The sequence below is a fragment of the Mercurialis annua genome, linkage group LG3 (genome assembly GCF_937616625.2).
Source record: "Mercurialis annua linkage group LG3, ddMerAnnu1.2, whole genome shotgun sequence".
Lineage (NCBI taxonomy): Eukaryota > Viridiplantae > Streptophyta > Magnoliopsida > Malpighiales > Euphorbiaceae > Mercurialis > Mercurialis annua.
Window position 1 is genome coordinate 56904387 of NC_065572.1, and position 27946 is coordinate 56932332.

At 37.5% G+C, this 27946-nt stretch overlaps 1 protein-coding gene across 1 annotated transcript; it reads right to left on the reverse strand.

Moving 5' to 3' along the window:
* Positions 1 to 7060: 7060 nt before the first annotated feature.
* On the reverse strand, positions 7061 to 8867 carry LOC126674854 (berberine bridge enzyme-like 21). Its single transcript, XM_050369381.2, has one exon. It carries the CDS (start codon positions 8812 to 8814, stop codon positions 7216 to 7218), a length of 1599 nt encoding a protein of 532 aa, XP_050225338.1. The 5' UTR covers positions 8815 to 8867; the 3' UTR covers positions 7061 to 7215.
* Positions 8868 to 27946: the final 19079 nt, after the last annotated feature.

Here is a 27946-nt window from a genome sequence, read left to right on the forward strand (position 1 = left end):
TTTATGTTCTTATGGAAATGGTCAACAATTATACTTGGAATCAAAATTTATACAAATCAATGATTAGAGTGATTACTGATTGCATTAGTATTACTAAGAGTTGTTTAAATTGTTTAATTGGGAGCTTTTTTGTTTAATCAAATATGTATAAAAAAACTCAATTGCTTTATTCAAAATAATAATAAAAATCTATTGCTTTTTAGGACTTTTTAGCTATAACTTTTTCTCATCTCCACTTGGATTCTTATTCGTGTATTAGCATTACTAAGAATTATTTAAATTGTTTAATTGGGAACTTTTTTGTCTAACCAAATATCAATGTTTTTAAAACCGGACCGGAGATCAAACCGGCTTCTCCGGAGGTTCATGGTTCGACCGGTTCAACCGGGTTCAACCGGATTTTTTTAATTATAATAAATATAAATTATTTAAATTAAAAATACATGTATTATAAATTAAAAAATATGATTAAATATTTAAATAAATAATTTTCAAATTTTACTATATAAAATATAATTATAAATAATCAATATTTAAAAATATATAAAATACTTACTCTAAATGGAAAAACTAAATTTTAATTTTAATAAAAATTGTTATCAAAATTAGACAATTATTTACTAAATACGTGAAATACATTTATAATTGAGTAACATTTAAGTGTATATAGAATAATAATATTGTATGTGAAAGAAAAAACCTTTTAATTTAACATGTCATCATATTTTTATTTTAAAATTTAAAAGTAATTTATTGTATAAAATTATAATCATAAATAAGTATATAAAAGAATTTTTTTTATATAGAAAAAAAAATATATAAATATATAAATTTTTAAGTTTAATAATTAATAATTATTAAATTTAAAAAATATAATATGACATTTTATAAATAAAATATATGATTATAAATATAATTTTTTTATGTATAATAGTAATATTAGAGAGAGTATAATTATTTATTTGAGTGAAAATATTATTTTATTAAAGTTGAAAATGACATGTGAGAGAGAGAAAATAATTTGTGTAAGAGTCATAATTAATATGAGAGAGAAAAAAGTGCACATGGGTGAGAGAAATAATGAGTAGGGGTGAGCTCGGTTCGGTTCGGTTCGGTGTCCAAAATGCTGAAACCGAACCAAACCACTCCTATAAAATGAAAAACCAAACCACCCTACTTCGGGTCGCGGTTATTTCGGTTCGGTTCACCGAATTTTCGGTTTTCTTCGGTTTGGATCGGTCGGTTCTCATATTAAAATAAATAAAGAAAAATTTAAAATTAAAACTTAAAATTTTACATATATAAAAGGCCCAAACTGCATTTAAAAGGCCCATTACACAAAAAATAGAAGGGCCTATAAATTTACAGCCCTATAACAAATTTAAAGACCTGTGTTTTAATAAAATTTACAGGCCAATTAACAACTTATAAAAGTTGTACAAAAAATGGAACTAATCTAAGGCATATATTACAAATTGCCTTATTAGACTTAAATATACAAATCTTCAAACTTCAGTGTACAAAAATTGCAGCTTCCATAGTTTACTCTACACCATTAGTTCCCCAAAAGCAAAAATAATGCAGCTGCAAAACAAAGTAACCAAAAAAAGCAATCAATGTGTAGTAAGAAGAAAATATTGACTCAAAATGGAGTACTAACTGGTTAAATAATAAAAATTTGGCTCAGCTTTCATAGATTTTAAGTCACCAAATAAACTCACTTTTTTGAAGGCAACAAATAACTTATGTCACACAACCAAAAGAGGAGCAATTCTAGACTTAAAGTGGAAGCTTCATCATTGCCAAAGGAAATGATAAATTAGCTCAAGACAGAGAAATCAAACACAATATGCAACAACTACAATTTGCAGTCACTGCATTTAACAGACCTCATCAATGTCTATTGCTAATAAAGCTCAGATGTTAAAAGTGTATCAAGTAGGAACACTAAAGATCATAAAAAGGTACCAATGGGAGTTGGTCCAAGTGGTAAGCGGCTTGGTATCGCTTAAGCAAGGTCTCGGGTTCGAGTCCTTGTGAATGCAGAAAATTCCCACTGGAAGACTCACCCACCATGCCAGGTGCGCGACACGGGTCGGATCCGGATTAGTCAGGGCGAAGCCTTGGAAACCGGATGGGCTTACCAAAAAAAAAAAAAAAAAGATCATAAAAAGGTGGCAAATATCAAATGCCTCAACAGTTTACAACCTATAGTATTGTAACTTAAATGTGGAAGCATCATCATAGCTATTAGCATAAAACAGACAGAGAAATCAAAGCAAATCATAACAGAAGCATCATACCAAGTACCAACCAAGATCTCTACAATGTCTAAGCCAACATATCATTATAGCAAGCAAGGCAAGAACAGATAATTAATGATGCAGCAAGGCAAGAACAGAAATGCAGTAAGTATATCAGATATGCCAAAAGGAGCAAAAGCTTCCACTGATTAGGAAATCATGATGCAGCAAGAAATGATAAAAAAGATCAAACAGTTAAAGACAAACTGTTAATCATTTTTAGGATTTGCTGGATCTTGAAAACCTGCAAAATAAACAACATAAACAAGTCAGCAAACATTATAATTAAAAGAACAAAAATAAAACAAATTAAGTAGAAAAATTACCTTCTTCCAGCTCCTCCAACTCTTTCAAAGTCTGCTCAACAGAAACAGGCTTTGATGGATCTCTTAGCCAATCTTGACTGCAAATTAAGGCCTCCACAATCTTAGGAGTTAGACAGCTCCTAAAGTCATCAAGCACTCTTCCACCAGTGCTAAAAGCAGACTCTGAAGCAACTGTGGAGACTGGCACTGCAAGTATATCTCGGGCCATTCTAGAGAGGACTGGGAACCTCTGAGAATTGTACTTCCACCATTTCAGAATATCAAAGTTCCCATCATTAGGAACTACTGGCTCACTTAAATAGACATCCAGTTCTGATTTCTTGCTTCCACCCACACCACCAGTCTCCAACATTTGCTGCATAAACCTCTCCTTTAACACAGAATTGGCTTGAGAGAATTGGCCAAGAATTTCAGATGAGGCACTCTGCCCAGCAACTTCCAATTCTTTCTTATATTGCAGATCATAGTCATTGAACAGCTCAACCAAGTCATCCATCACACAAGTAAACAAGAATTTCCCATTATGAGAACCATACATCTGAGTCAAGGTATACTCCATGTACACAATTCTATCCCTAGGATCTAAAATGTTAGCAAAGAATATGACTTTGTTCATAATTACTGGATCACCCCAATACTTGTCAAATTTTGCTTTCATTTTAGTTCCCATTAACCTTAATGACACATCACTAGAAGCAATCCAATCTTGGAGAATTGTACACAAATCAGATATCTCATTTAAATGGTTGTTAGAAGTCACATAAAGAGAACCAGAAATTCTCAATGTCATTTTATAAAAGCATTCTAACATACCACACAACTCCCTCACATTTTCCCAATCACTAACACTAGGCACATCATCACCTAAGTCTTTCTTAAAACTGGACTCCACATCTCATACTCTTCAAACACTTTCTGATATAGTAAAGCAGTACTCAACATAAGGTATGTTGAATTCCACCTAGTTGGTACATCAAGACACAAAGAACGCTTACAAACAGTTTCAGTGGACTCTTTGCATTCTTTAAATTTACTCAACCTAAGTGGTGAATTCTTAATGTATCTAACTGCCCTCCTAACTTTTTCAAATGAAGTACCAGACTCTTTTAAACCATCAGAAACAACCAGATTCAGAATGTGAGCAATACATCTCATGTGTGCATGCTTACATCTAATAGTAGTACCACCCCAACTTATCATTTTTTTCATAAAAAAGGACATAGCAGCAGTATTGTTCTCAGCATTATCAAGGGTCACAGAGAATATATTTTTAAGCCCCCACTCTTGCAAACAGGTTTCTAATGCCTTAGCCAAATGCTCACCTTTATGCTTAGAACAAGGGACAAATGATATGATTTTTTTATTAAGCTTCCAATCATTGTCTATGTAATGAGCAGTTACACACATATAATTCAGTCTTTGGTTAGATGTCCATGAGTCACTAGTTAAACTGACTCTTTGTGTACTTGTTTTTAGAATGTTTTTCAATTTCAATTTCTCCTCAATAAACAAGCCATAACAGTCTCTATTCACAGTAAATCTGGAAGGGATCTTAAACATTGGACAAGCTACACTCATTAACCTTCTAAAACCCTGTTTTTCAACAAACTTAAAGGGCAATTCATCAACTATTATCATATATGCAACAGCTTGTCTAACAACATCCTGATCAAATTTCCATGAAGCAACATTAAACATTTCAGGACCAGCAACACAACCAGCATTCACAACAGGCTGAAAAGATAGCAGAGCTTGCCTAGTTTCTACAGTGTGTGGGTGTTTACTACATCTAAGCATATGACTCCTCAAAGTAGATGTGGCATTTTTTTTGGCATGGCAGTTATAGATACGAGCACAGTACTTACATTTAGCTTGCAAAGTAACACCATTTGAATCTTTAATGGAATCAAAATGGTCCCATACCACTGATCTCTGTTGTGACTCCTTTCTTTTTTTTGGTATAGCTTCCACATTAGCATTTGCATTCTGGCCAGCACAAACAGGGTCAGGTATAGCTTCCACATCAGGTCCTTCTTGGCCAATTGTAGGCTCAAGTTGGCTATCTGTTTGGTGAACCACCATTTCAGGTTCCATCTACATAAATAAAGACAAGGACAAAAAAAACTCAGATAGCCAACCATGAAGAAATGTACAGACAAAACTCAAACATCACTACAGATTACAGAATATTAAGCTTAAGCTTCCACCACAAAATTGAAATCACAGAAATAAAATCCGACCAATAAAGAGATGATCCAGCCTTAGTAAAAGTCATATTACCTTAATATAATCCTTTCAAAGCTTCCACACAGGTCCTTTTGCCAAACAAGCTTTGACAAGTTGTACATGAAAGAAAAAACAGAAGAGAAGAAGCAAATTAGCAAACTGAGATAAACCATTGCAGTACCAGACTGATAAAACCCATAAACTATGGGTTTTATCATAATAAACAAATAAGCAACCGAGATATACTCATATACATACCTATTAATCTGGTCTTTTTGGTAAGAAATACAAGATCTGTAACAATAAACAATAAAACAAGAAAAAAGGTTAGATTCAATAGATTAAACCCAATATTAATAAAAAAATTAAAATAACTCTAAATCAGACATTGTTTACCTTTAAGGTCGAGTATTTCTTCACAAAATCACCAGAGATTTCATCTATTAAACATCAGAGTGAATTAGGGTTTCACTTTGCTGTACTAGAGAGAAACGATGGTTTATCTCAGTTTAACATTTAGGGTTTCACAACACACAACGTTTATCAGACAATAAATCCATTAGAGAGAAGAACAGAAGGTAATAAGAGGCTGAGAGAGGATAACATTTAGGTTTTCTTTGATTAGAGAGAGTAGCGAACAGAGAGTCGAGAGGAGAGAGCGTTAGGGTTTGAGTGTTTCAGTGTCGGTGAGGTCGAGTGATTTAGGGTTAAGAAATTTTTAAGGAGAGTATTTATACTACCCCTATACCTAAAACAAAACGACGTCGTTTTGCTTCCTCGGTTTTTCGGTTCGGTTAACCGAGCCCTGAAACCAAATCATAACCGAAAACCGCATAAACCCAGAATCTGAAACCAAACCACATCGCTATAACCGATTTAACCACTCCGCAATTTGTTTTGACTCGGTTCGGTTCGGTTTTACGGAGTGGTTCGGTTTTTGCTCACCCCTAATAATGAGAGAGAAATAAAAAGACACATAGGTAGGGGATCACACATGCAATTTTTATCAAAAAAGTATCTTTTTGGCTAATTTTCTGAAAACCGGATTTGTCCGGTTTTTATGAAAAACCGGATTTTTCCGGTTAAATCCGGTTTTTGACCGATTTTGACCGATTTTTATAAAAGACGATTTTCATCAGAAACCGGACCGGACAAGCAGCCGGTTTCCGGTTAATCCGGTCCGACCGGCCGTTCCGGTCCGGTTTTCAAAACATTGCCAAATATGTAAAAAGAAACTCTATTACTTTATTGAAAATAATAATAATATAAATTATATCGATTTCAGGATTTTATAGTTCTAACATTTTTTTATCACCACTTGGATTCTTCATAGACTACTCTCACAAACTTTTTATTTTTAATCATCTAAAAATATTTTATTTTTTTTTATTCTTTTGTGACCTCGTTTTTCAAAAATATTTATTGTAGCTCATTTTTTTATTTTTACTTTCAATTATAGTCACTTATTCAAATTGGAGTGAAAGAAATTCAATTTTATTTTATTTATAATATTTTATATTATTCCCTTTGCATTTTTATCATAATTAATTTTAAAATTATAAGAGGTTTATTTGAATTTTTCACCTCAATTTAAACAAATGGTTACAATTGAAAGTGAAAATTGAAAAATAAACTGAAGTTGAAGATTTTAGAAAATGAGGGCATAAGCAAAAAAAAAAAGATAAAATATTTTTGAGTGATTAGACCAACTTTTTATTATATTTCAATTGTAAAGATTATTTATATGAAAGTAATTTAATATTAGTCGAATTAAAAAATAAATAAATTGTATATTTTCTTTTCCTTAGTTTTTATACTTTTTTTTTTATTAAATTGGATGCAACCGTTTTCATAAAAATTCTATTAATTTTGAATTATAAAATTTACAACATAATTTTTTATATATATACTTGGAGAGGTAAAGAACGCTTGTGAAAGGAATTGAACCCACGACTTGCAATTCATTGGTAAAAAAAATTATAACATAAAAAAATATATTATATGCATTCATAGAATGTTATCCCCCTCATAAAAATTAATTTACTTCAACCAAGCTACTATAATAGTTGCAATTATGAGATTGACTATAACGATGGAATGTAAGCCAATAAACTATAGATCAAATATCATGCAAGCATAAAAAAAAAATTAGTACATTAAAAGAAACTCAGAAAATAAATATCCAAAAAATAATACTCATAGTAATAATGGACTAATAATATTTTAATTAAATTGGAGAAAATAGTATAAATCACAAAATTATTAAAATTACAAAATGATAATTAAGTGTGTCCTATTGTTAATGAAAATACACCACCAAAATATTATTGGTTAAGAATAGCAATAAACCAACAAAATCACTAACTGGAAAGAACAGGAATACTCTGTTCATTTCTGAAGAAATTATCAGGATCAACAACACTCTTCACTTTCACCAATCTATCAAAATTTGCACCAAAATACTTCCGACCGTAAATGCTACTCTGTTCATAGCTATATTTAGCGTCAGCAACACCAATATCAAGATCTCTGTAATTCAAGAACGAGCCTCGTGGATTTTTGGACACATAAGGAGTCATGAAACTGTATAATTTCCTCGCCTGAGACAAATATTCTGTCTCGAGATCAGCTCCGGGCTCGTTCCAGTTGATGGAGTACTGAATCTTGAATAGGTTTCCGGCACGGTGAGGGAATGGAACCGCCGTGGACGCAATTTCGTCCATTCTTCCACCGTACGGGTTGAAAACTAATCCGATCTTACCCAGTTCCATCATTTTCTTGAAAATTAAAGATATTCCGTTTTGATTAATTGGTTTTTGGACATAATCTGATTTTCTTTTCAAGAAATTGGCCGAATCCAAATTCCTGTCGAGCAAAACATCCGGTGATGTTCCCATGTCGAAATTAGCCCACCAAAGTACAGACTGAACCCAACTCATTTCTGTACAATTCTGCTTCTTTAATCCCATTTCAGGAAATTGTTTACCTAATAGACTCACGAGAGTATCAGAATTGCCTAAATATAAACTCACAATAGAAACTCTAACGGTCTTTTTCTTATTTCTTGTTACTGGCTGCACTAATATCCTCATAAAAAGACCGTTATCTATTTTCGGAGCAACTAACTGCCATTTAGCAGTAATTTCAGTGGCATTATCTTCAATGTAATATTCTGTTCTGAAAATAGTAACTGTTTCAGGAACAGGAACGAGTTTTATCTTGTAAGAAATTACGACACCGAAACTACCGCCACCGCCGCCATTAATGGCCCAAAATAAATCCTCACCCATTGCTTTCCTATCCAAAAGCTTTCCATTAACATCAACAATTTGAGCATCAACAGTGTTATCAACAGCCAACCCGTATTTCCTAAGCATATTTCCGTACCCACCGCCGCTCAAGTGCCCACCAACGCCCACAGTAGGGCAAACACCGGCCGGAAAACCATGCAACTTACTGTTTTTCCATATTTCATAATAAACCTCACCGAGTGTAGCGCCGGATTGAATCCAGGCAGACTCGGTTTTCATGTCGACTTGAACAGATCGAAGATTGAACAAGTCAAGAACAAAGAAAGGAACCTCTGAAACATATGAAATCCCTTCGTAATCATGGCCGCCGCTTCGAATTTTAAGCTGGTAACCAATTTTTTTCGCGCAGATAACCGCGGCTTGAACGTGGGATATCTGTTTCGGAGTTACGATGATCGTTGGCTTTGGAGTTGCAGTCCTGTTCATTCGTGCATTTCTGATGTATGCACGAAGAACAGATGAGTATGATGCGTTTGTCTTGGTGAAGACAATGGATGAGATTTGGTCTTGTGGGGTTGTATTGTTCTGCAAACATTTAAGAAATGAAGCGTAAACTGAATCATCTGATTGAGCAGCACAACAAGATAAGGAGAGATTCAAGAAAAGGACAGACAAACAAAAAAGATTGATTATGGGTTTTTCTGCCATTGTCGTATGGGAAAGAAATGATTTGTGAGGTTTGTGGAGGATTTGTATATTTATATAGGGAAGAAGTTAAAGATGAGTTACACTCCAAAAAATGTAATAAATCTTTATAATTAATAGAAATTATTTATTTTTATTTGAAATACCATGATTCATAATTATTATCATTATCAAATATTAGTAATCGGTTTCTCATTTTTCTTTATTAAGTAGCTGCATTGAATGTAGATTTTTTTCATATCCTACTTGTTCAGTTATATTTGACTTTTATATAAATTCTCATAATTAGGTGGAGAATATTCAACAAGAAACTTTTATTCTTAAAGCTAGAGAAGATAACGTCAACAATTGATGTCTAATAATTCATTATTTTGTGAAATTATATAAATGTATTTAAGTATCATTAAAATAATGAAAATAATAAGCTACTTTGTTTTCTACACCGACAAAACATAGAAATAGGTTTTGAAAAATTTAATGGAAAAGAAAAATCAAACTGGCTTCTAGCACTGCCGTTTGGCAAAAGCAGCAACAAGCCGTCCCAACCTAATAACTTTTTCGAAATTAAGGCTAAGAAAAGTTTATTTTTCCTTTGACATTAGGAAAAATCAAAATATAGAATGTGAAAACATATGATACCATGTATGATGTATATTTCAATGTTTGCATGTGGCTAATCTTCAAGCCATATGAAAATTTACACTTATGAAACTAAAATAATGATATTCTAAAATTTTAAAAATACAACTAAAATTTAATAAATTATAAAAAAAATATTAAAAATATATTTCAACTAGAGTTTTATTTTCATTGTGAATATCAAAATATGTTTTCACTGGAGATTTTATTTTCCTTACAATTTAAAAAAAAATTATTTAGAAAAGTAAAAATATAGCTTATATACTATTTCCATCTTTTTTCCAGAGTTTTTATTATATAAAGTTTTATAAATAATGACATGAAAAAAAAATTAAAAAAAAATATCCAAAAAAATATTTACGAAAATACAACACTTTTAATTTTTTTGACTATCGGAGACCAACCGTCGGTGGACTTTTGGTGGATTTTTAACAGTTAGTAATGTACGAAGAAAATCACCTAAAAATCATATAAAGTCAGCAAAAGTCAACAGTCAACTAGTCAACAATGGATCTTAAAAGATCAACAGCAACGAACGGTGACTACGATGAATCTGGCCATGACATTGGCTACAGAGGGTAACTTGCGATAGAGGTCATCATCAAATAATTTGATGATGAAATTGTGTGGTCACTTAATAAGCGGTTATCCCTTGCAATACTGTTTACTCCTTCACCACCACCGCTACCACCTGTCACCTTCCTATCGACCTACCATCTCTTTATCTGGTAACGAATTCAGTTTCAAATCCGAACATGTATGAAGAAGAAAAAGAGAACAAGGAAATACAGATTTGATTTTTTTTCTTTTAATTTTGGTTTTCAATGATTTGGGTTTCGTTCAAATTGTATGTTTGTATTTTCAATCAGTGCTAAAAAGGGCGGGATGAATCGGCCATTTTTATTTAGGATTTAACGACGGATTTAAAACATGTCGCTAAATCTGTCGCTAAAAAGATTTTAGTGACGGATTTGAAATTCGTCGCTAATCGATTGTTTTTTAGTAGTGTCTAACAAAATAATAGACCATTAATGATTATGTGTTATCCAACGGCAATAGCGACATCGGCGCTGCATTTTTTCAGCTACATCGGCATCATTATTCATAATCAACATTTTATCAACAACTGTAAATGGTGTTGGTAACCAATAAAATATGCTAGAAGAAATGCTAGATGGAAGGTTTGCGATACATTGATATAATGACTGCCATTCCTGGCATGTTTTCTCCCTATTTAGATTCTTTAATCTTTAATCAGTAATTTGGAGAAATTCTTAGATAGACTCAATCTACTACGTCATCCATAGACTGATTCTATCACATAATGACACGTCATTAAAATGATGGTAATCTTGTAAATTCGTTTATTACTTATTTACACATTTGAATAGTAATATTATAAGATTGCCATCATTTTAATGACATGTCATTATGTGATAGGCTTAGTATACGAATTACGTGGTGTACTGAGTCTACCTAAAACTTTCTCCAATAATTTGAATTATTTTTAGTGAATTTTAACTGTTAATGAATTATAACAGTTTCAACAACAAATATAACCAGTTTTACATTGAAAACTAAAAAAACAGGTTCTCTAAACATCATCACTAACAATAGAAGATGACATCATTGAGATGGTTGATGGTTATGAAAGAATTAAAATTGTAAGAAAAAATATTATAATAAATTGAGGGTTACTAGTCTCTTTATCAGGTAATAATTATATAGTAAAAAGGGTCATTACTATGAACAACGCGATGACAAGAAGTCCCAAAAAACCTAACCCTATTTCCCTTGGAAATCATGCTCCGGCCATTAGATCAACCAGGCAAACTGCAGATTTTTACGTGGGAAAGAGTAGCAACGATGTGGTGGAAACTCTGAACAGCCCGGTGGTGATTTATTTCGAGAATTTCCCTCGAACTTGGAGGTACTATGACCTTGAGAAGGTTTTTGCTCAATATGGTGTGATTGGTAGGGTTTCATTGGCGACGAAACTAACCAAACGGAACGTCAGTTTTGGATTCTTAAGACCTGATTCGAACAAGTCTGTTTCATGGATTATTGATCAACTGAATATTGTTTCAATTGGGAAGTTTAGACTTAGAGCTTACTTGTCTAAATTTCCATAGAAGAAATCCATGAAATTGAGCCGGCGCCAGCTAGAATCATTGCTTCGCCTGATCTGAGGGATAATCGTTCCTACAAGCATGTTATTTCAGGAAATCCAACACAGACAGAAGATGGATTGATTAGAGAAAGCATACTAGCAAAGGACATGCACGTCTCTATTCCAAAGGAGATTGTTTCGACGGAAAACGAATGGGTTCATAGGTCTATTGCTGCTAGGGTTTCTGACATCTCAATGATACTGAAGATGAAGCGGTATCTCATGGACCATAATATTCAGTTCGAAAACCTGGCTTTGCTTGGAGGGAACTCAGTTCTTATTACTTTTGGATCGTTGTTTATCGCTGAGGTTTTTTTAGTGAATGTTGGACCATCAATGCTGGAATTCTTTCAATACTTTGATTGGGTGGAAGATTTTAATCAAGCGTTTATGGTTTGGTCTGAGTTTCAATTTCGGGTATTCCAATTTCACAATGGTCCCCAGAAGTCTTTATGGAAATTGGCAACTTGATAGGAGAAACAGTTCTCGTTCACTAGGATGTGTATGATAGAAACCATATGGATATGGGATTGGTGCTAGTCTCAAGCTTGTGTTATTCGATTAATCATTCGATATAAGTGAAGTTTGGAAAAAAAAGCTTTACGGTCTATGCGACTGAATCGATGTTGCCAGTGGAGTTTGTTTCTATGGACAGAGAGATGCCTACGGTGAAAACTGTTAATGCAGAGAAGTTATCTATATCAAAGGACGTTGTCAAGTCTCCCTTATTTTTAACTTCAAACTTGGGGATAAACAGTGGGGAAGAGATTCATTCCCATAACTGCAATAATGGTTTTTATGAGAAGGATTCTGCAGCTTTGAGCTTTGGTTTAGCTGATAACCAATTTTTTCAGTTAAACAATTCATGTTCTCAGCAACATGAAAAGGGTACACAAGATTTGCAGCAGAGTCAGTTACTAGGGAACGATGCAGCGGTGACAGTTAGTAGTTCCAAGCAGTAGGAACATGACTCACGGAATTTACAGCAGCGACATTCATTGATCCAGGAGGCAACGACAGTTTCAACAGCATTTGAACCTACAGCAGAAAATTCAGCAAATTCAATTTTATTAGATGGAACAGTTCAGGAATTAGAGATGGAGCAGAATACTGTGCACATGACGTTAGGGCGCAAACCTGTTAAAAAAATTGATTATCTGAGTATTATTCACTCATGCTCAAGTATGCAGTTAGAGGAGGACAATGTGATATCTGATGGGGCCATAGAAAATGTGAACAGGCTAGGAAGTTTGGGAAGGGAAGAATCAGTAACGCCGACGCTGAAAGATGAAGTCAGCAAAACATGGAGGTTTGGGCACGACTTAGGCATTTTCAAGATAGAAAATAAAATGGCAATATTGAGGGAATTGGCAAAAAATATTTATGGGAATGAGCAGAATGTATGAGCTGCATCACCTCAAGGTTTTTAATTTTCTATGTCGATGCCACTTTCTTTTGTTTCTTGGAATTGTAGAGGCGGGCTTTTGAATATTAGGAAACAAAATTTTATTCGAAAGACGGTTTCTACTCATAAATTATTTTTTATTGGCTTGATTGAATCAAAAAGGAGATGGTTGATGTTTTTCAAGTTATGAAATTATGGCCTAACCTGATTTTGGTTTTGATTGGATTCCATCTTGTGGTGCTTCAGGTGGATTATTTTTGATTTGGAATAATGTTTTATTGCCAAATGTTTCTATTTCGAAAGGTTCTAGATGGATGTGTATGGATTTTGTATACAATTTTACCTGCTGTCATCACATTCTTATTTATGCTCATAACTTAGCTTCAGAGAGATTGCTGCTTTGGAATGAACTTAGTCTTCTTCTCGGATTTGTGGGAAATATATTCATTAGTGGGGATTTTAATGAAATGATGGTTCTAGAGGAAAGACTCAATGGTAACGGATTCACACCTTTTATGCTGGCTCTCAAGGATTTTGTTAACAGATCAGAATTGCTGGATCAGGTGTTTGGTTTCAGCTTCTGCAGGTACTACTTGGCCAGCCATGGCTTTGACAGCATTACCTAATGAGCAGTCAGATCATGTTCCGATTTGTTTTCGATCAGAGACGAGTTTTGATTGGGGTCCTAAGCCGTTTCAGTCACTGGATGCTTGGTGGGGCCATAATGACAGCTTTGTAGAGGAAAGTTGGGGTTCGGTTTGTAGAGAATCAAACAACCTGATTCAACGTCTTCGCGACTTTTGGAGTGAGATCAGAGTATGGAACGTAGAGGTTTTTGGGGATCAAAATCAGAAAATTCGGGAACTCTCAGAGATGATTCTAACTAAAGAATTAGCTACAGAATCGAGGTTATGGTCGGAAGAAGAAAGAGCAGAAATTACCAACTTAAATGCAGGATTATGGGAAGCTGAAAAAAGGGTGGAATCTCTTTGGCTTCAGAAATCGCGGATGAAATAGAACTTGGAGGGAGACAAAAATACAAGGTTTTTCCATGACATAGCTTCAGCTCACTACAGGAATAATTATATTTCCTCTATCGCAGTGGATGGAACTGCCTTTTCTGAGCCAAAAGACATCAGACTCTACATTAGGCAGTTTTATACCAAATTGTATAGTCGGCACGAAGGTGTCAGATTTGACATTTCTAGACTTGATTAATTGCAGATTAATGATGTCCAGGCAGATTTATTGGTGAAGCCTTTTGAAGAGATTGAAATCTTAACTGCTGTTTCGTCGTGCGGAGAAAAGAAAGCGCCCGATCTGGATGGTTTTAACTTTTTCTTTTATCGGAGAGCATGTCATGTGATGAAGAACGATATTATGGAACTTTTCTTGAATTTTCACAGATTTAATACTCTTCCCAAAGGTATTAATTCTTCTTTTTTGGTTCTGGTTCCTAAGGTGGCGGGTTCGTCGAACATCAAGGATTATCGTCCTATCAGTCTAATCCATGGCCTTTTTAAGCTGTTATCTAAAGTGCTAGCTCGGAGATTAGCGCCTTTGCTTTCGAGTGTGATTTTTGAGAATCAACATGCATTCCTAAAAGGGAGAAGTATTTTGGAATGTTCAATGATAGCAAATGAATTAATCCATGTGGCGACCAGGAGAAAGGAGAAGTTACTTGTCTTAAAGCTTGATTTTCATAAGGCTTTTGACAATATAGATTGGGAGTATCTTTTCTCGGTTATGCGATGTATGAATTTTCCGATCAAGTGGGTTGAGTGGATATCTTGTTGTTTATCTTCTGCGACTACATCGGTGCTTGTTAATGGTAGTCCTTCTGATCCGATTAAGCTGAAGAGGGGGGTGCGCCAGGGGGATCCAATTTCGCCATATCTATTCCTTATTGTTGTAGAGGGGCTTAAACGCATTCTTGACAGGTCTGGAGAGTTAGGATTTACCAATGGGTTTCGGTTCTCAGCTGAGCATGATCCTATCTCGTTACTTCAATTTGCGGATGACACAATTTTGTATCTACCTTATGACACGGGGCAGCTTAGTAACTTGATTTGGATTCTTCGTTGTTTTGAGTTGATATCGGGATTGAACATTAATTATCATAAAAGCTCAGTTATGGGAGTTAATGTCGATGAGATGGACTTGTTAGATGCAGCGCAGGTGGTTGGTTGTAAAGTGGAGAAGTTGCCAATCAAGTACCTTGGTTTACCTCTTTCAAATTAAAAGCGCTCTATTGGTTCCTGGGATTTTTATGGTGGAACGTTTTAAGTCACGGCTGGCTCTCTAGAAGGGTTCCTTATTTTCTCCTGCAGGAAGGTTAATGCTCATCAAGTCGGTTCTTTTCAGTATTCCGGTTTATTTTATGTCTCTTTTCAGTATGCCTGCCGTGGTTCAACAACAATTGGAGTCGTATATAATACGGTTCCTCTGGAAGGGTGATATTTCGTCTCGTGCTTTGAGGAAAGTCTCTTAGAAAGTCATTTGTCAAAGTTTTAAGGAGGGAGGTCTGGGTATTCATAATCTTAAAGTCAGGAATCAGAGTCTGCTGTTTAAATGGATTTGGAAAATTAGAATTAACAATGGACCATCTCTTTGGTTTAAATATCGTTTCTAGTTGTTCTTGTATTGATGGATGGGATTTTTTGCTGAATGGAGATGTCAAAAAAATGTCTTTTATTTGGAAAGGTATTAAAAAATCTTGTTGCAATAATAAACATGTTTGGGGAGTTTTCATTGGCAATTTGGTTTATAATATTGGTGAAGGAAATTCTATTTCTCTATGGAATGACAATTGGATGGGGAATGGTCCGGCTAACTTATTGTTTCCTCGGTTATTTAAACTCTCGAATCAAAAACAAGTTGCTATAAGTGTTGTTTGGAGAGTCGAATGGAGATGTCGTCGTCGTTTGAGAGGCTCCGAATTATCATGGCTTAACGATTTCCTTGTTGTTTTCAATATGCTAATTCCTTGTCCAGGTCACGTAGATAAAAGTGGTTGGAACTTTAAGTCGAAAATATTCACAGCAGCTTCATTCTGTCGCATGCTAGCTGCTGGTGGTAATGGGAATTCTGATACACATTCTGCTTCTGCTTCTCGTCACGTGAACCAGGCTGCTTCAACAAGGGAAATCACCAATGCTGTAGAGGGAAGGGAAGGAGTTGAAGCTGTTAATCTTGGTGCTGTTGATGGTCGGGGTTTGTTGGTAAGATTGGGTGTTGTTGAGGCTGTTTATGGGCATTTATACACAACTGCTGCTGAGTTTGAAAATGGTGCAGCTGATCGGGTTTTGAGGAGCGGAAATGTGGTTAATGGAGTTGATAACAGTGGACCGAGGAGGACTGTCCAGAATGAGGAGGAATCAGGAGCTGCTAGTTCGGTAATTTCATCCCCTTTCGCTCATGTTTGGAGTTCAAAAGCGCCGCCTGTTAGCAAAAAGCCAACTCGTAGTACTCGACAAGTCGAGGTCGAACCCACAAGGACTAGAGGTTTAAAGTGAAGGAAATTGATTGTGAAATTCAATTCGGAAAGCAATAGAAAGTCAGGTTTTGGTTGCGATTAAAACGATCAAACAAACAACTATTAATCAAAATACTACTTAACTAAACAATCAACTAAACAATCCACTAATTAACGTAAGATTTAAATCAATAAGAGTAAAAGCTTAGAGGTTGCTAGTCATGCCAAAGTAATAACTAGGCGGTTCGGGTCAAGGTAATTGGATATTAGGTCGGGTCAAGCTATTCTACGGAACCAATTCCGCTCTCTCGAGCCGGAAGTGAACGAGTCGAATCTTGATTAACAATACCGAAGTCTAATCCACTCTCGTGCTCATAGACTTCGATAGAACTAATCAAGTCAACTAATCAAGCAAACTTCACAACCGAGATAATCCTAAATCACGCTAGTGCATCTAGGATTAAATCTTGTACTCCCTTAGGTATAATCTAATTAGTTAGCTCTCGCCCTCCTAATAACATCACAAATCATAGATTAAGAGATCAATTTAATCTAAGCACTAGGTCCAAGGAGCACAACTACCAACTCAATCCAAAACCCTAACCCTAACCTCCTATCGAAACAACATGGCAATCATAACAACCCCTAAACAAGGGTTTAGTCACTAACCATCATCATAACAAAATTAATTAAGCAATAACAAAGATTAAACATAGAGTAAAGATTTAGTACCTTGGAATAATAAATGAATCTTAAAAGCTTGAACTAGATAATGAAGCTTCAATAATTAAAATGATACTTGTATTGAATAACTTTCCCAAAATAGCAAAATCTGGAAATAACTTTAAGAACACAAAGAACTATGATGATTTCTTACTACAATTAGGAAGAACAATAAGAACAATACTAATCAATTGAGAGAAAAGTTGTTGCTACAATAATGAAGGTGACAATGATTCTCTATCAAATCACACTTGACCTAAAAAGGAGATAAAATGGTTTATATAGTGTTTACAAATGAGGAAATAGGAGACAACTCATAAAAGTGTGCTTGGCCAAATGAGGAAACCATGAGCAAGTGTTGAGAAAAAGCTGAGATTCCTCCTTTCTTCATGTCTCGAATCGAGACATTCAACTTAAGGAGTTGTCTCGATTCGAGACAATCCTTTAAAAACCTGTTGCCCCCTCTTCTAGTTCATCTCGAATCGAGATGGGCTTTTAAGTTGGGTGTCTCGAATCGAGACACCCTCTGAGATGGGGAAGAAGTCTTCGCTTGCTTCCGACTTTCGCACTCGACTTCCGCTTTTGACGATTCTTCACTCTTTTGGCCTCAAAACACTTCGCAACGCTCTTGATTCCCTGAAACATACACACACGCTATAAGGTATACATTTTTATAGAGAAGCGAGGTGAAAACATACAAAAGCATACGAAATAGCACTCTAATTATAGGAGTATTTCACTCCTATCAAACCTCCTCACACTAAACTCTTGCTTGTCCTCAAGTAAGAACAAGACTCACTTAACAGCTAGGAATCAAGAACTTAGCAAAAACTGACTACTAGTCAACAAAAAATACTCCCAATCGATGAAGATGCAAATGCAATCGTCTAGTGTCAACAACTCATGTTCCATGCAAACAAATGAAGAATGCAATAGATAAGACATATGAAGATGGCACTCAAGACAAGTCAACAATTTAAACAATCTTTTCAACGGCAATCACGAGAGTACTATCATTTAAGGGACATGCGAGCATTTGGTCAATCTCAAAAAATGAACACAATGGCAATCACTCATAAGCATTAAACACTAGCAAATATTTCTCACAAGATTTCGCTTTCACACTCAAATGTTTAAGGTAAAGAAATGAAGCACACAAAACACGGAATTCCCATAGGTTTGCTCATAGTCCTAAGCTCCACTACTTAGCTCGGTGATCGACAATTATCATATAGACTTTTTAGGGGTTGTAACTTGGCCAAGGGTCGGGGTAGGTCGAAGTTGATATTTAGGCTAAAACTTGACTTGGAACTAGATAATACATTAACATCAACATGTTGGGTTAGCTTGGAATTTTAGCACAATTAAACTCTTTTTGAACTCTTATTACATTCTAATGCCCCTTTGCTTCATTTTCTTTTCTTGCTTTCTATTTTTGTAATTTTCTTCTTCTTTCTTATTTTTCCTTTATTCTTTCTTTGTTTTGATTTTTCTTTCTAGGCATAAAACTTTCTAATAAGTTCAAGTTCAATCTTTTTCTTTTTCCTCGAGCTACTACCTCAACCTCCTCACACTAGTTCTCAAGTCAAGTTCGGGTGTTTAGAGTGGAAATGGAAGACGGGATTGGTGTGTGAATACGGTTATATCAACAAAGGTCTAGGCCCAACTTGGCTATCTAGAGGTATAAGGTAAGCATTTAAAGTGGTCTCTAGAATTGGTTACACCTATTGCCATATTCATCTAATCATTAATCACTCAACAATGTAATCTCGAATGGACACTAAGCAAATTCTAGGAATTCCGGCACAAAATGACACTCACAATAATTAATTTGGCTCAAAATGCTCTCAAAAATTAGCAAAAATGGTGTCATGCTCACATGCTTAAATCCTATGAATTCATGCCAAAATATGCTCATACTCCAAGTGACACAAAATTTTCAATTTAAAGCACATATCATGAATCCGAATCAAGTACCTCGATCATACCCAAAAATCACACCATTTTAAGGTTCGTTTGAATGCTAATTACACATGTCTAATTCCATTGCATTTCATTAAGCAAGCATCAACCATAAATTGCTTAGACTAAACAAAAGCATTTAGACATTCATAAACCGGGAGATACTAATTGTTGACAAATTTTCGAAAATTGCATAAATTCTCATTTCCATAAACATGATCTCAAGACAAGAGATTAGTGCTAGGCAACACTACAACCTAAACACTTATCAAAATAACAACGCTTGCAAGAAAATAAACTAAACAATCCTAACACAAGAAAGCAATAAAGATAACACAACTCTAACACATTCACTTTTCAACCCTCCTCACACTATTTCAATGCCATGTCCACATTGCAATGAAATAAAACAGAAAATTGCATGAGTTAGAGTTGGAGAAAGCAAATCTTAGAGTTCAATCGAACTCGGGTGGCTCGGGCGATGGAGTTGGAGACGGAAACCGCGGACCGCCTTGAGCATTGTAGAATTCTTGCACTTTTTGTTCGTGCCTCCTTAGCCTAGCATGCGTGCGGTCTTGTTTGTACTCCATCCTCTTCCACATTTTCCTTTGTTCCTCCACAAATGCCTTATGAGCCGCTTCGAAATCATAAGGAGCCGGTTGCTCCCATTGGACTCCCTCCGAAACACCCTCGAATTCTTCTCCACCTTCGGCACTAGTGCCGGCCATATGCTTGTCTTTTCTTCTAGGTTGCTCCTTTGGCCGCCTCGGAATGGGCTCTTCTCTTGGCTCACACTGACTCGCTCTAGGGAAAGGAACGCCGGGATGTGTGTCTTCCCAATGATCTTGCAAGTATTTTCCAACAACCCGTTGTTTCCTTGCATAGCCCCCATGCGAGAGATGATCCACATCGATCATCTTTGGAGGCAACAACTTGTAATTGCTTTCATCAAATTCGGGGTCTTTTCTTGCCAAGTGCATCACAAACCAACCATGTCCGAGTTTCTTCTTCTTTTCCGGAGCTTCTAACAAAATTTTCATGAATCGGTAGCCCACATTAACTTGCACATCCGGGTTGGTTTGGTCCTTGAGTACCCGAAGAATTAGCAAATCCGATCGTGTTACCTTGTTGTACTCATGGCGCCCGACATAGGAATGAGCATACCACTTGAGCAAGACTATGGCACCGATATCCCTCACTTCATTGAGCTTCGCATTGTGGCTATAAAACACCGCTTTACCCGACGCCCCATTCCAAGCCAAATTGTCATCAAATTCTTCCGGCATAAACTTCAATCCCATATCCCACAATGAAAAATCTTCAATCAAGTTGGCCAATGTGTATTCCCGCTCTTTCCCTCCTAGCCGGAAAGTGATAGTTGTCTCGCTTGTTGGTGATGGCTTGATTGTGGTGAAGAACTCATAGGTAAGATCCTCACAATACTCATGTGGAGAAGCCTCCATTTTTGTGAAATCCAACCAAGCGAGATAGGGTGCTACAACCCCATGGATTCCCAACTTCTTCATGCTCTCCCAACAAATCTTATATGGAGCGGAAATACCTTTCTTTTGAAGGGTCTTGAACAAATTCCCTTCCGCCTCGGTACGGATATCAAAAGGCGTATCAAAACGGTGTCGAAGAGCCCCCGGAGTGTTAACCCCGAAAACATTGGACCCGGAAGCACTTTTCTTGCGATTGGAACGGAAGGTCCCTAGCGTTGGTTCAACCTCCGGTGGTGGTAGGTTTGAAGTTTGCGCGTCGGTCTTCTTTGATCATGTAATTCGTGACATGGCTAGAGTGGCGTAAAGGGTGTCCGAGAGTGGGTTCGGTTTTTAGTTTTGCCGGACTATGTGGTGGCTAGGGGTGGTGGAAGCTTTGGCTAGATGAAAGAGAAAGAAGCTTATGGATATGGAGGTTTTCTATTTTTGGAATAAAATGGTGGAGAAGATGAAGTGATGGAGTCCTTTTTATGGCTAAATTCATAGCAATGGATTGAAAGGCCAAGATGTGTTGGAGTTTGTTGATCCATGTCACAAATTTGAATCTTGAAGGGTTAGGATCGAGCCACGTCATCAATCCATGTGAATTAAATAAGAACCAATGAGAAAAAACAAGTCCTCCCTTTTTAAAGACCTTGTCTCGAATCGAGACAGCTTCCTAAAAGGAGTGTCTCGATTCGAGACACACCTACTGAAGAGGCAGTAGGTTTTTCCTACTTTGTCTCGAATCGAGACAGCTTCCTAAGTAGCTTGTCTCGATTCGAGACAAGGGTAGGAAATACCCTACGCCTCTTTTCACTTGGGGGACTTAGATTTTTTCGAAACAAATCGACTTGCCGGACTCCTACACATCCAAAAACCGAACATACCACGTGTTATCTTGAACAAAAAGAAAACAAAATGAAAAGCAAACAATGACAATCAAGCGAAAAATAGAGAAAGCAATAAAACCGAACCTCTTGGGAATGCCTCCCAAGCGCGCTTGTTTAAGGTCGAAGCTCGACCGTCACGTGGTGAACTCAAGTAGTGGGGTCGAGATAGCATTGCTCCCCAATTTGATCCGTCAAAGGCCCCCAAGTAAGGCTTGCAACGGTGTCCGTTGACCTTGAACGTTTCCCCTTCTTGATTCTCCAACTCGATGGCACCATGATTCGCCACACTCCGAATCCTATATGGCCCACTCCATCGGGACCTAAGCTTGCCCGGAAATAATCTCAACCGCGAATTGTACACCAAAACGTAAGCTCCTACCTCAAAAGTTTTGGGGGAAATGTGGGCGTCATGCCAACGCTTGGTCTTCTCTTTATAGAGCTTCGCATTTTCGTATGCCGAGAACCGGAATTCCTCCAATTCATTCAATTGCAATAAGCGTTTTTCCCCCGCCGCCTTGAGATCAAAATTCAACTTTTTAATCGCCCAATAGGCCCGGTGCTCCAATTCCAAGGGTAAATGGCAAGCTTTCCCATACACAATGCGATAAGGGGTCATACCTAATGGCGTTTTGAATGCCGTGCGATATGCCCACAACGCGTCGTCAAGCTTCAAACTCCAATCCTTACGAGTACCACTCACCGTTTTTCAAGTATCCGCTTCAACTCCCGGTTGGAGACCTCAACTTGCCCGCTTGTTTGCGGGTGGTAGGGAGTAGCTACCCGGTGGTACACATTGTATCTCTTCATCAAAGCATCAAATTGCCGGCTGCAAAAATATGACCCACCGTCACTAATAATAATCCTTGGGGTGCCGAACCTATTCATTAACCGTTTGAGGAACTTCAAAACTACTTTAGCGTCATTTGTAGGCAAGGCCTCCGCCTCTACCCATTTCGAAACATAACACACGCCAACTAGAATATAAAGATTCCCATGTGACATCGGAAAGGGTCCCATGAAGTCTATCCCCCACACATCGAAGATCTCCACCTCTTGCACGGAAGTTAATGGCATCTCATCACGTTTAGAGATGTTGCCAACCCTTTGGCATCTATCACAATGGCTTACGAAGTCCTTAGCGTCACGGAACAAAGTAGGCCAAAAGAACCCGCTCTCCAACACCTTAGCGGCGGTCCTTGCCACTCCGTAGTGACCGGCATAATCGGATGTATGACAAGCTTCCAAGATGGGCATCATTTCCTTCAAAGCAACACATCGCCTCAACATGCCGTCTCCACATTCCTTGAACAAATAAGGCTCATCCCAAAGGAACCTCTTAGCATCGGAAAGGAACTTCTTCCTTTGATGGTGTGTCAAATCCGGAGGCATTACCTTGGATGAGAGAAAATTCGCAATATCGGCATACCATGGAGTTTCCATTTCCCGGATCGCCATAAGTGTTTCGTCCGGAAACCACTCGTTGATTTCCATACCGATAGGAATTGGCTCCGGGTTCTCAAATCTTGACAAATGGTCCGCTACCACATTTTCCGTGCCCTTCTTATCCCGAATCTCAATATCGAATTCTTGCATTAGGAGGATCCATCGAATGAGTCTTGGCTTGGCATCTTGCTTGGTGAAGAGGTATTTCAAAGCGGCATGGTCGGTGTAGATGATGCACTTGGATCCAAGCAAGTATTGTCGAAATTTATCCAAGGCAAAGACTACCGCCAACATCTCCTTTTCGGTGGTAGTGTAATTGAGTTGCGCTCCCGCCATTGTCCGGCTTGCATAATAGATCACATGCACCCGATTGTCCTTCCGTTGTCCCAACACACATCCCAAAGCTTGGTCGCTTGCATCACACATGAGCTCGAAAGGAAGAGTCCAATCCGGAGATGTAATAATAGGAGCGGTCACAAGCGCCTCCTTTAGTTTCTCAAAAGCAACGTGACACTCCTTTGTGAACTCAAACGGCGCATCCTTCACTAACAAACTTGTCAATGGCCGTGCAATAGATGAGAAGTCCTTGATGAACCGGCGATAGAACCCCGCATGGCCCAAGAATGCCCGGACTCCCTTAACCGTGACCGGAGCAACTAATTTCTCAATAACCTCCGTCTTTGCTCTATCAACCTCAATGCCCGCTTCCGAGATCTTGTGCCCAAGTACTATTCCATCTTCAACCATAAAATGGCATTTCTCCCAATTAAGCACCAAATTGGTCTCCTCACATCTTGCCAACACACGCTCAAGGTTGGCCAAACAATCATCAAACGAATCACCAAAAACAGAAAAATCATCCATAAATACCTCCATCATGTCTTCTACCATATCGTTGAAGATCGAGGTCATACATCGTTGGAAAGTCGCGGGAGCATTGCACAATCTGAAGGGCATCCGTCTATAAGCAAAAGTACCGTAGGGACAAGTGAATGTCGTTTTCTCTTGGTCGTCTGGAAAGATCAAAATTTGGTTGTAGCCGGAGTATCCATCGAGAAAACAATAATACTTGTGACCCGCTACTCTTTCGAGCATTTGATCAATGAACGGTAGGGGATAGTGGTCCTTGCGAGTCTCCGCATTCAATCTCCGGTAGTCGATACAAACTCTCCATCCGGTGACCGTTCTTGTAGAGATTTGTTCCCCCTTTTCGTTTTCCACAACCGTCATTCCTCCCTTCTTAGGCACGCATTGAACCGGACTAACCCAACCACTATCCGAAATCGGATATATAATCCCGGCGTCTAGAAGCTTCACAATTTCCTTGTGCACAACCTCCTTCATGTTCGGGTTCAACCTCCTTTGCCTTTGTGTACATTTCTTAGATTCGTCTTCCAAGTGGATTTTATGCATTACCACTTGAGGACTTATCCCTCGGATGTCGGAAATTTGCCACCCCATGGCTAGCACATGACTCTTCACCACTTGCACTACTTGTTTCTCTTGAGCCGCCGATAGTTTGTTGGAAATGATGATCGGAAGCGTGTTGTTTTCTCCCACAAAGGTGTACCGGAGATGTGTCGGCAAGGGTTTCATTTCCACAATAGGAGGCACAACGGAGGAAGGAGGAGTAACTCCCTCATTCTTGCTCAAATTCTCTTGTTCGAGCTCATCTTCTTCGGATGACTCATCACCAAACTCTTTGGAATGGAACGTGACCTTCGAAATCTCAGAAAAAAGTGATTCCCTCCCTTTTTGTCTTGTCTCGATTCGAGACAATCTATTTATGGGATTGTTTCGATTCGAGACAAGTCCTTCAGAAGCTACTGTTTGCTTCTTTGTAGTGTCTCGAATCGAGACACCATCATAAGTAGGGTGTCTCGAATCGAGACACTCATCTGGGGAACTCAGAAGCTCAAATTTTCTTGTTCCGTCTTGATCGAATACTTCCATACTCGCTTCAAGTTGATCCCTCACAAGTTCATCAACCAAATCAACCCTCATGCAATCCTCCTCCTCGATGGTACTCCTCATGACCTTCTTCATATCAAACTCAACCGTTTCTTCGTCGATTCGCAAAGTCAATTTTCCACCATGCACATCAATCAAAGCTCTCCCAGTGTTCATAAAGGGTCGCCCTAAGATCATTGGGAACTCCTTATCAACCGCATAGTCCAATATAACAAAATCAACCGGGAATATGAACTTATCCACTTTCACAAGCACATCCTCAACAATCCCATACGGCCTCTTCAATGAATGATCCGCTAGTTGGAGTACCATCGAGGTGCTCTTCACGGTTTGATCACCACATAAATTCCTGAAAAGAGTTAGAGGCATAAGATTAATGCTAGCACCAAGATCACATAAGCAATTTATTGAACTCATATTTCCTATAGTACAAGGTATAGAAAAACTCCCTGGATCCTTCAACTTAGCCGGTAGGTCATTCAAAATAATGGAGCTACACACTTCCGGAATGGGAATCGTTGCGCCACTATCCCAACTTCGTTTGTTGGTAATGATGTCCTTCAAGAACTTGGCATATTGTGGCATCTCTCGAAGCGCATCCGCCAAACTAAGATTGATTTGCAATTTCTTGAAGATCTCAAGGAACTTATGAAACTTTTCGGTCCCTTGAGCTTTCCTCAACCGGCTTGGGAACGGGACCTGCGGCACAAACGGTGGTGGCGGTGGCGGCCTCACTGTAATACCCCAAAATAATTAATTAGCTAATTGGACCACGTGTCCAATTTTGAGTCGCCAGAGTGGCGACATCGGAAAGTTATCCGATAAAATTAAGATAAATAAGTTTTAGTAGGTCGGTTTTGGGAAATTAGTTATGCGGAAATCAAGGTTATATTTCAATTCTAAAGTTAGAATTGGAATTAAAAGGAAAAATGTCAAGGAAAGCCCAAAATGAAGTTCAGGGACTAAAGTGGTAATTTAGCCACTACGTCTCAAAAATGGAAATTTATAAGTTTTGACGGGAAAATATTAATATTGGGATTCGTATTGTTTATCGGATATAGATAATACGTACAAGTTATGATTAAAAGAATTTATTGATTTAGCTATGGACTAAATCGTATAAAAGAAGAGTTTAAAGAATAAATTGAAATCATTAAAGAAAGAGGGGATTCAAATGAAACATTAGCCAAACTACTTAATAAAGATTCATTTGAATGAATCAGATAAGAAGAAGAGAGGAGAAGGAAATCCAGAAGCTTCATTTCATCGTTTTCGATCGTTTCGCCGCCGTTTCGCCGTTCGACGTCCGTTTCGGACGATTTTCGCGTCGATCTCTTCGGAATTCAAGCCTCTATCCCTTACTAGCATCAAAATAAGGTGAGTTACACGTTTTTACCACGAAAATTGAAGAATAGGGGGCTGTTTTGCGGGTTAGATCGTATTTCTATTGAATTCGACGTTTTGGAGCGTTTTGGGTTGATTTTGAAGTGTAAAATGATGAATTATGGATTAAAATGAATTGGGTATGAATTGGTATGATTTATGGATGATTTGAGGCCTCAGAAACGGCCGGAATCCGTCAAAACATCGCACCCGAAAGGGGTGCACGACGTGCTGAAAATCAGCACGTCGTGCAGGCGCACGACGTGCACCACAAGGGTGCACGACGTGCACCAAGGGGGTGCACGACGTGCACCATGAAGGGCACGACGTGCCCTTCACAAAAATTGAAGGGCACGACGTTCCAAGGTGACACGACGTGCCCTAACTCGACCCGGATCTCCGTGGGACTTCCGAGAGTGAATAAGGACCTCCGATAGCTTGATTTGAGTGTGAAACTCAGTGAAATGTTTTGAAATAGATATAAAACATTATATAAATGAACATTAACATAATAAATAGTCAAGATAAGTACATCGATTAAGTAAGAATCCGATCAAGAAGTTATCAAAATTGAGAGAAACGAATACGAAACGAAAGGGGTGATAACTTAAATCTATAACCTAGGGTTTTAGGTTTTTAAGGTTCACGTTTATGTATTAAACGTGTATTTGATCTATATGTATCAGACGTGTCAGCAAACGGTGGGGTCAGCCGACGTGGTCTAGCACGGGCATATTATCATATTGACTTCGTTATTGATTGGATAGCGGTCACTGTGAGTTGCACTTTACTTTCGTGTATTATCGATTAATATTATTTTGACATCATATTATATATATATATACTGTTTATATGCATCGCACTATATATATATATATGAATTGTTGATATGCTACATGTTTTGATTAAGTTTTATGTACGAGAACCTAGTATACGATCCAACGAAACTAGCTACCTATTGGGTGTCAATAGGCTGTGTGATCACCAGTAATTGAGTCAGTCTAGCGTGTCTGACTATAAGATATGATTTGAGATGCATGCATGGTTTGATTATGAAAGCTATGATATGGATGCGATACGAGAGTGAACTCGGTTGCAGTGTAACCTGAGCCCCGTATCTAGTAGGTTGGACCTACCAGTGGGTTGGACCCACCTCTTTGGGATTAAGAGATATGTTCTGACTGACGTGGTTGAACGTGAACGCTCCCGGGTCAGACTATTGGAATCAGTATGATTTGAATAATAGTGAGTTACGTTATGTTTCAGGATTTTAGTTTCGAAAGGATCGAGTACTTGTTCATATGTATTTTTGTATTAATGTTGATTTAAAATGCGATGCTATATTTCTATAATAATACCGTTAGTAAATGCAAACTCACTCAGTATTTTCCCAAATACTGACCCCTCACCTTTGATGTCTTTCTGGTGCTTAGCTTGTGGACTTAGCTAGAGGCCAATTTTGAAGTCCAGAAGTCAGCTGTATATGTTAGTTTCTGACTTCTGTGAGTGCTGCAGTAGTGGTCCTGTGTCGATAGTATAATAGCCTAGACAGCAGTTCATTTTGATTGTATATATTAACTGCTGTTATTGTTT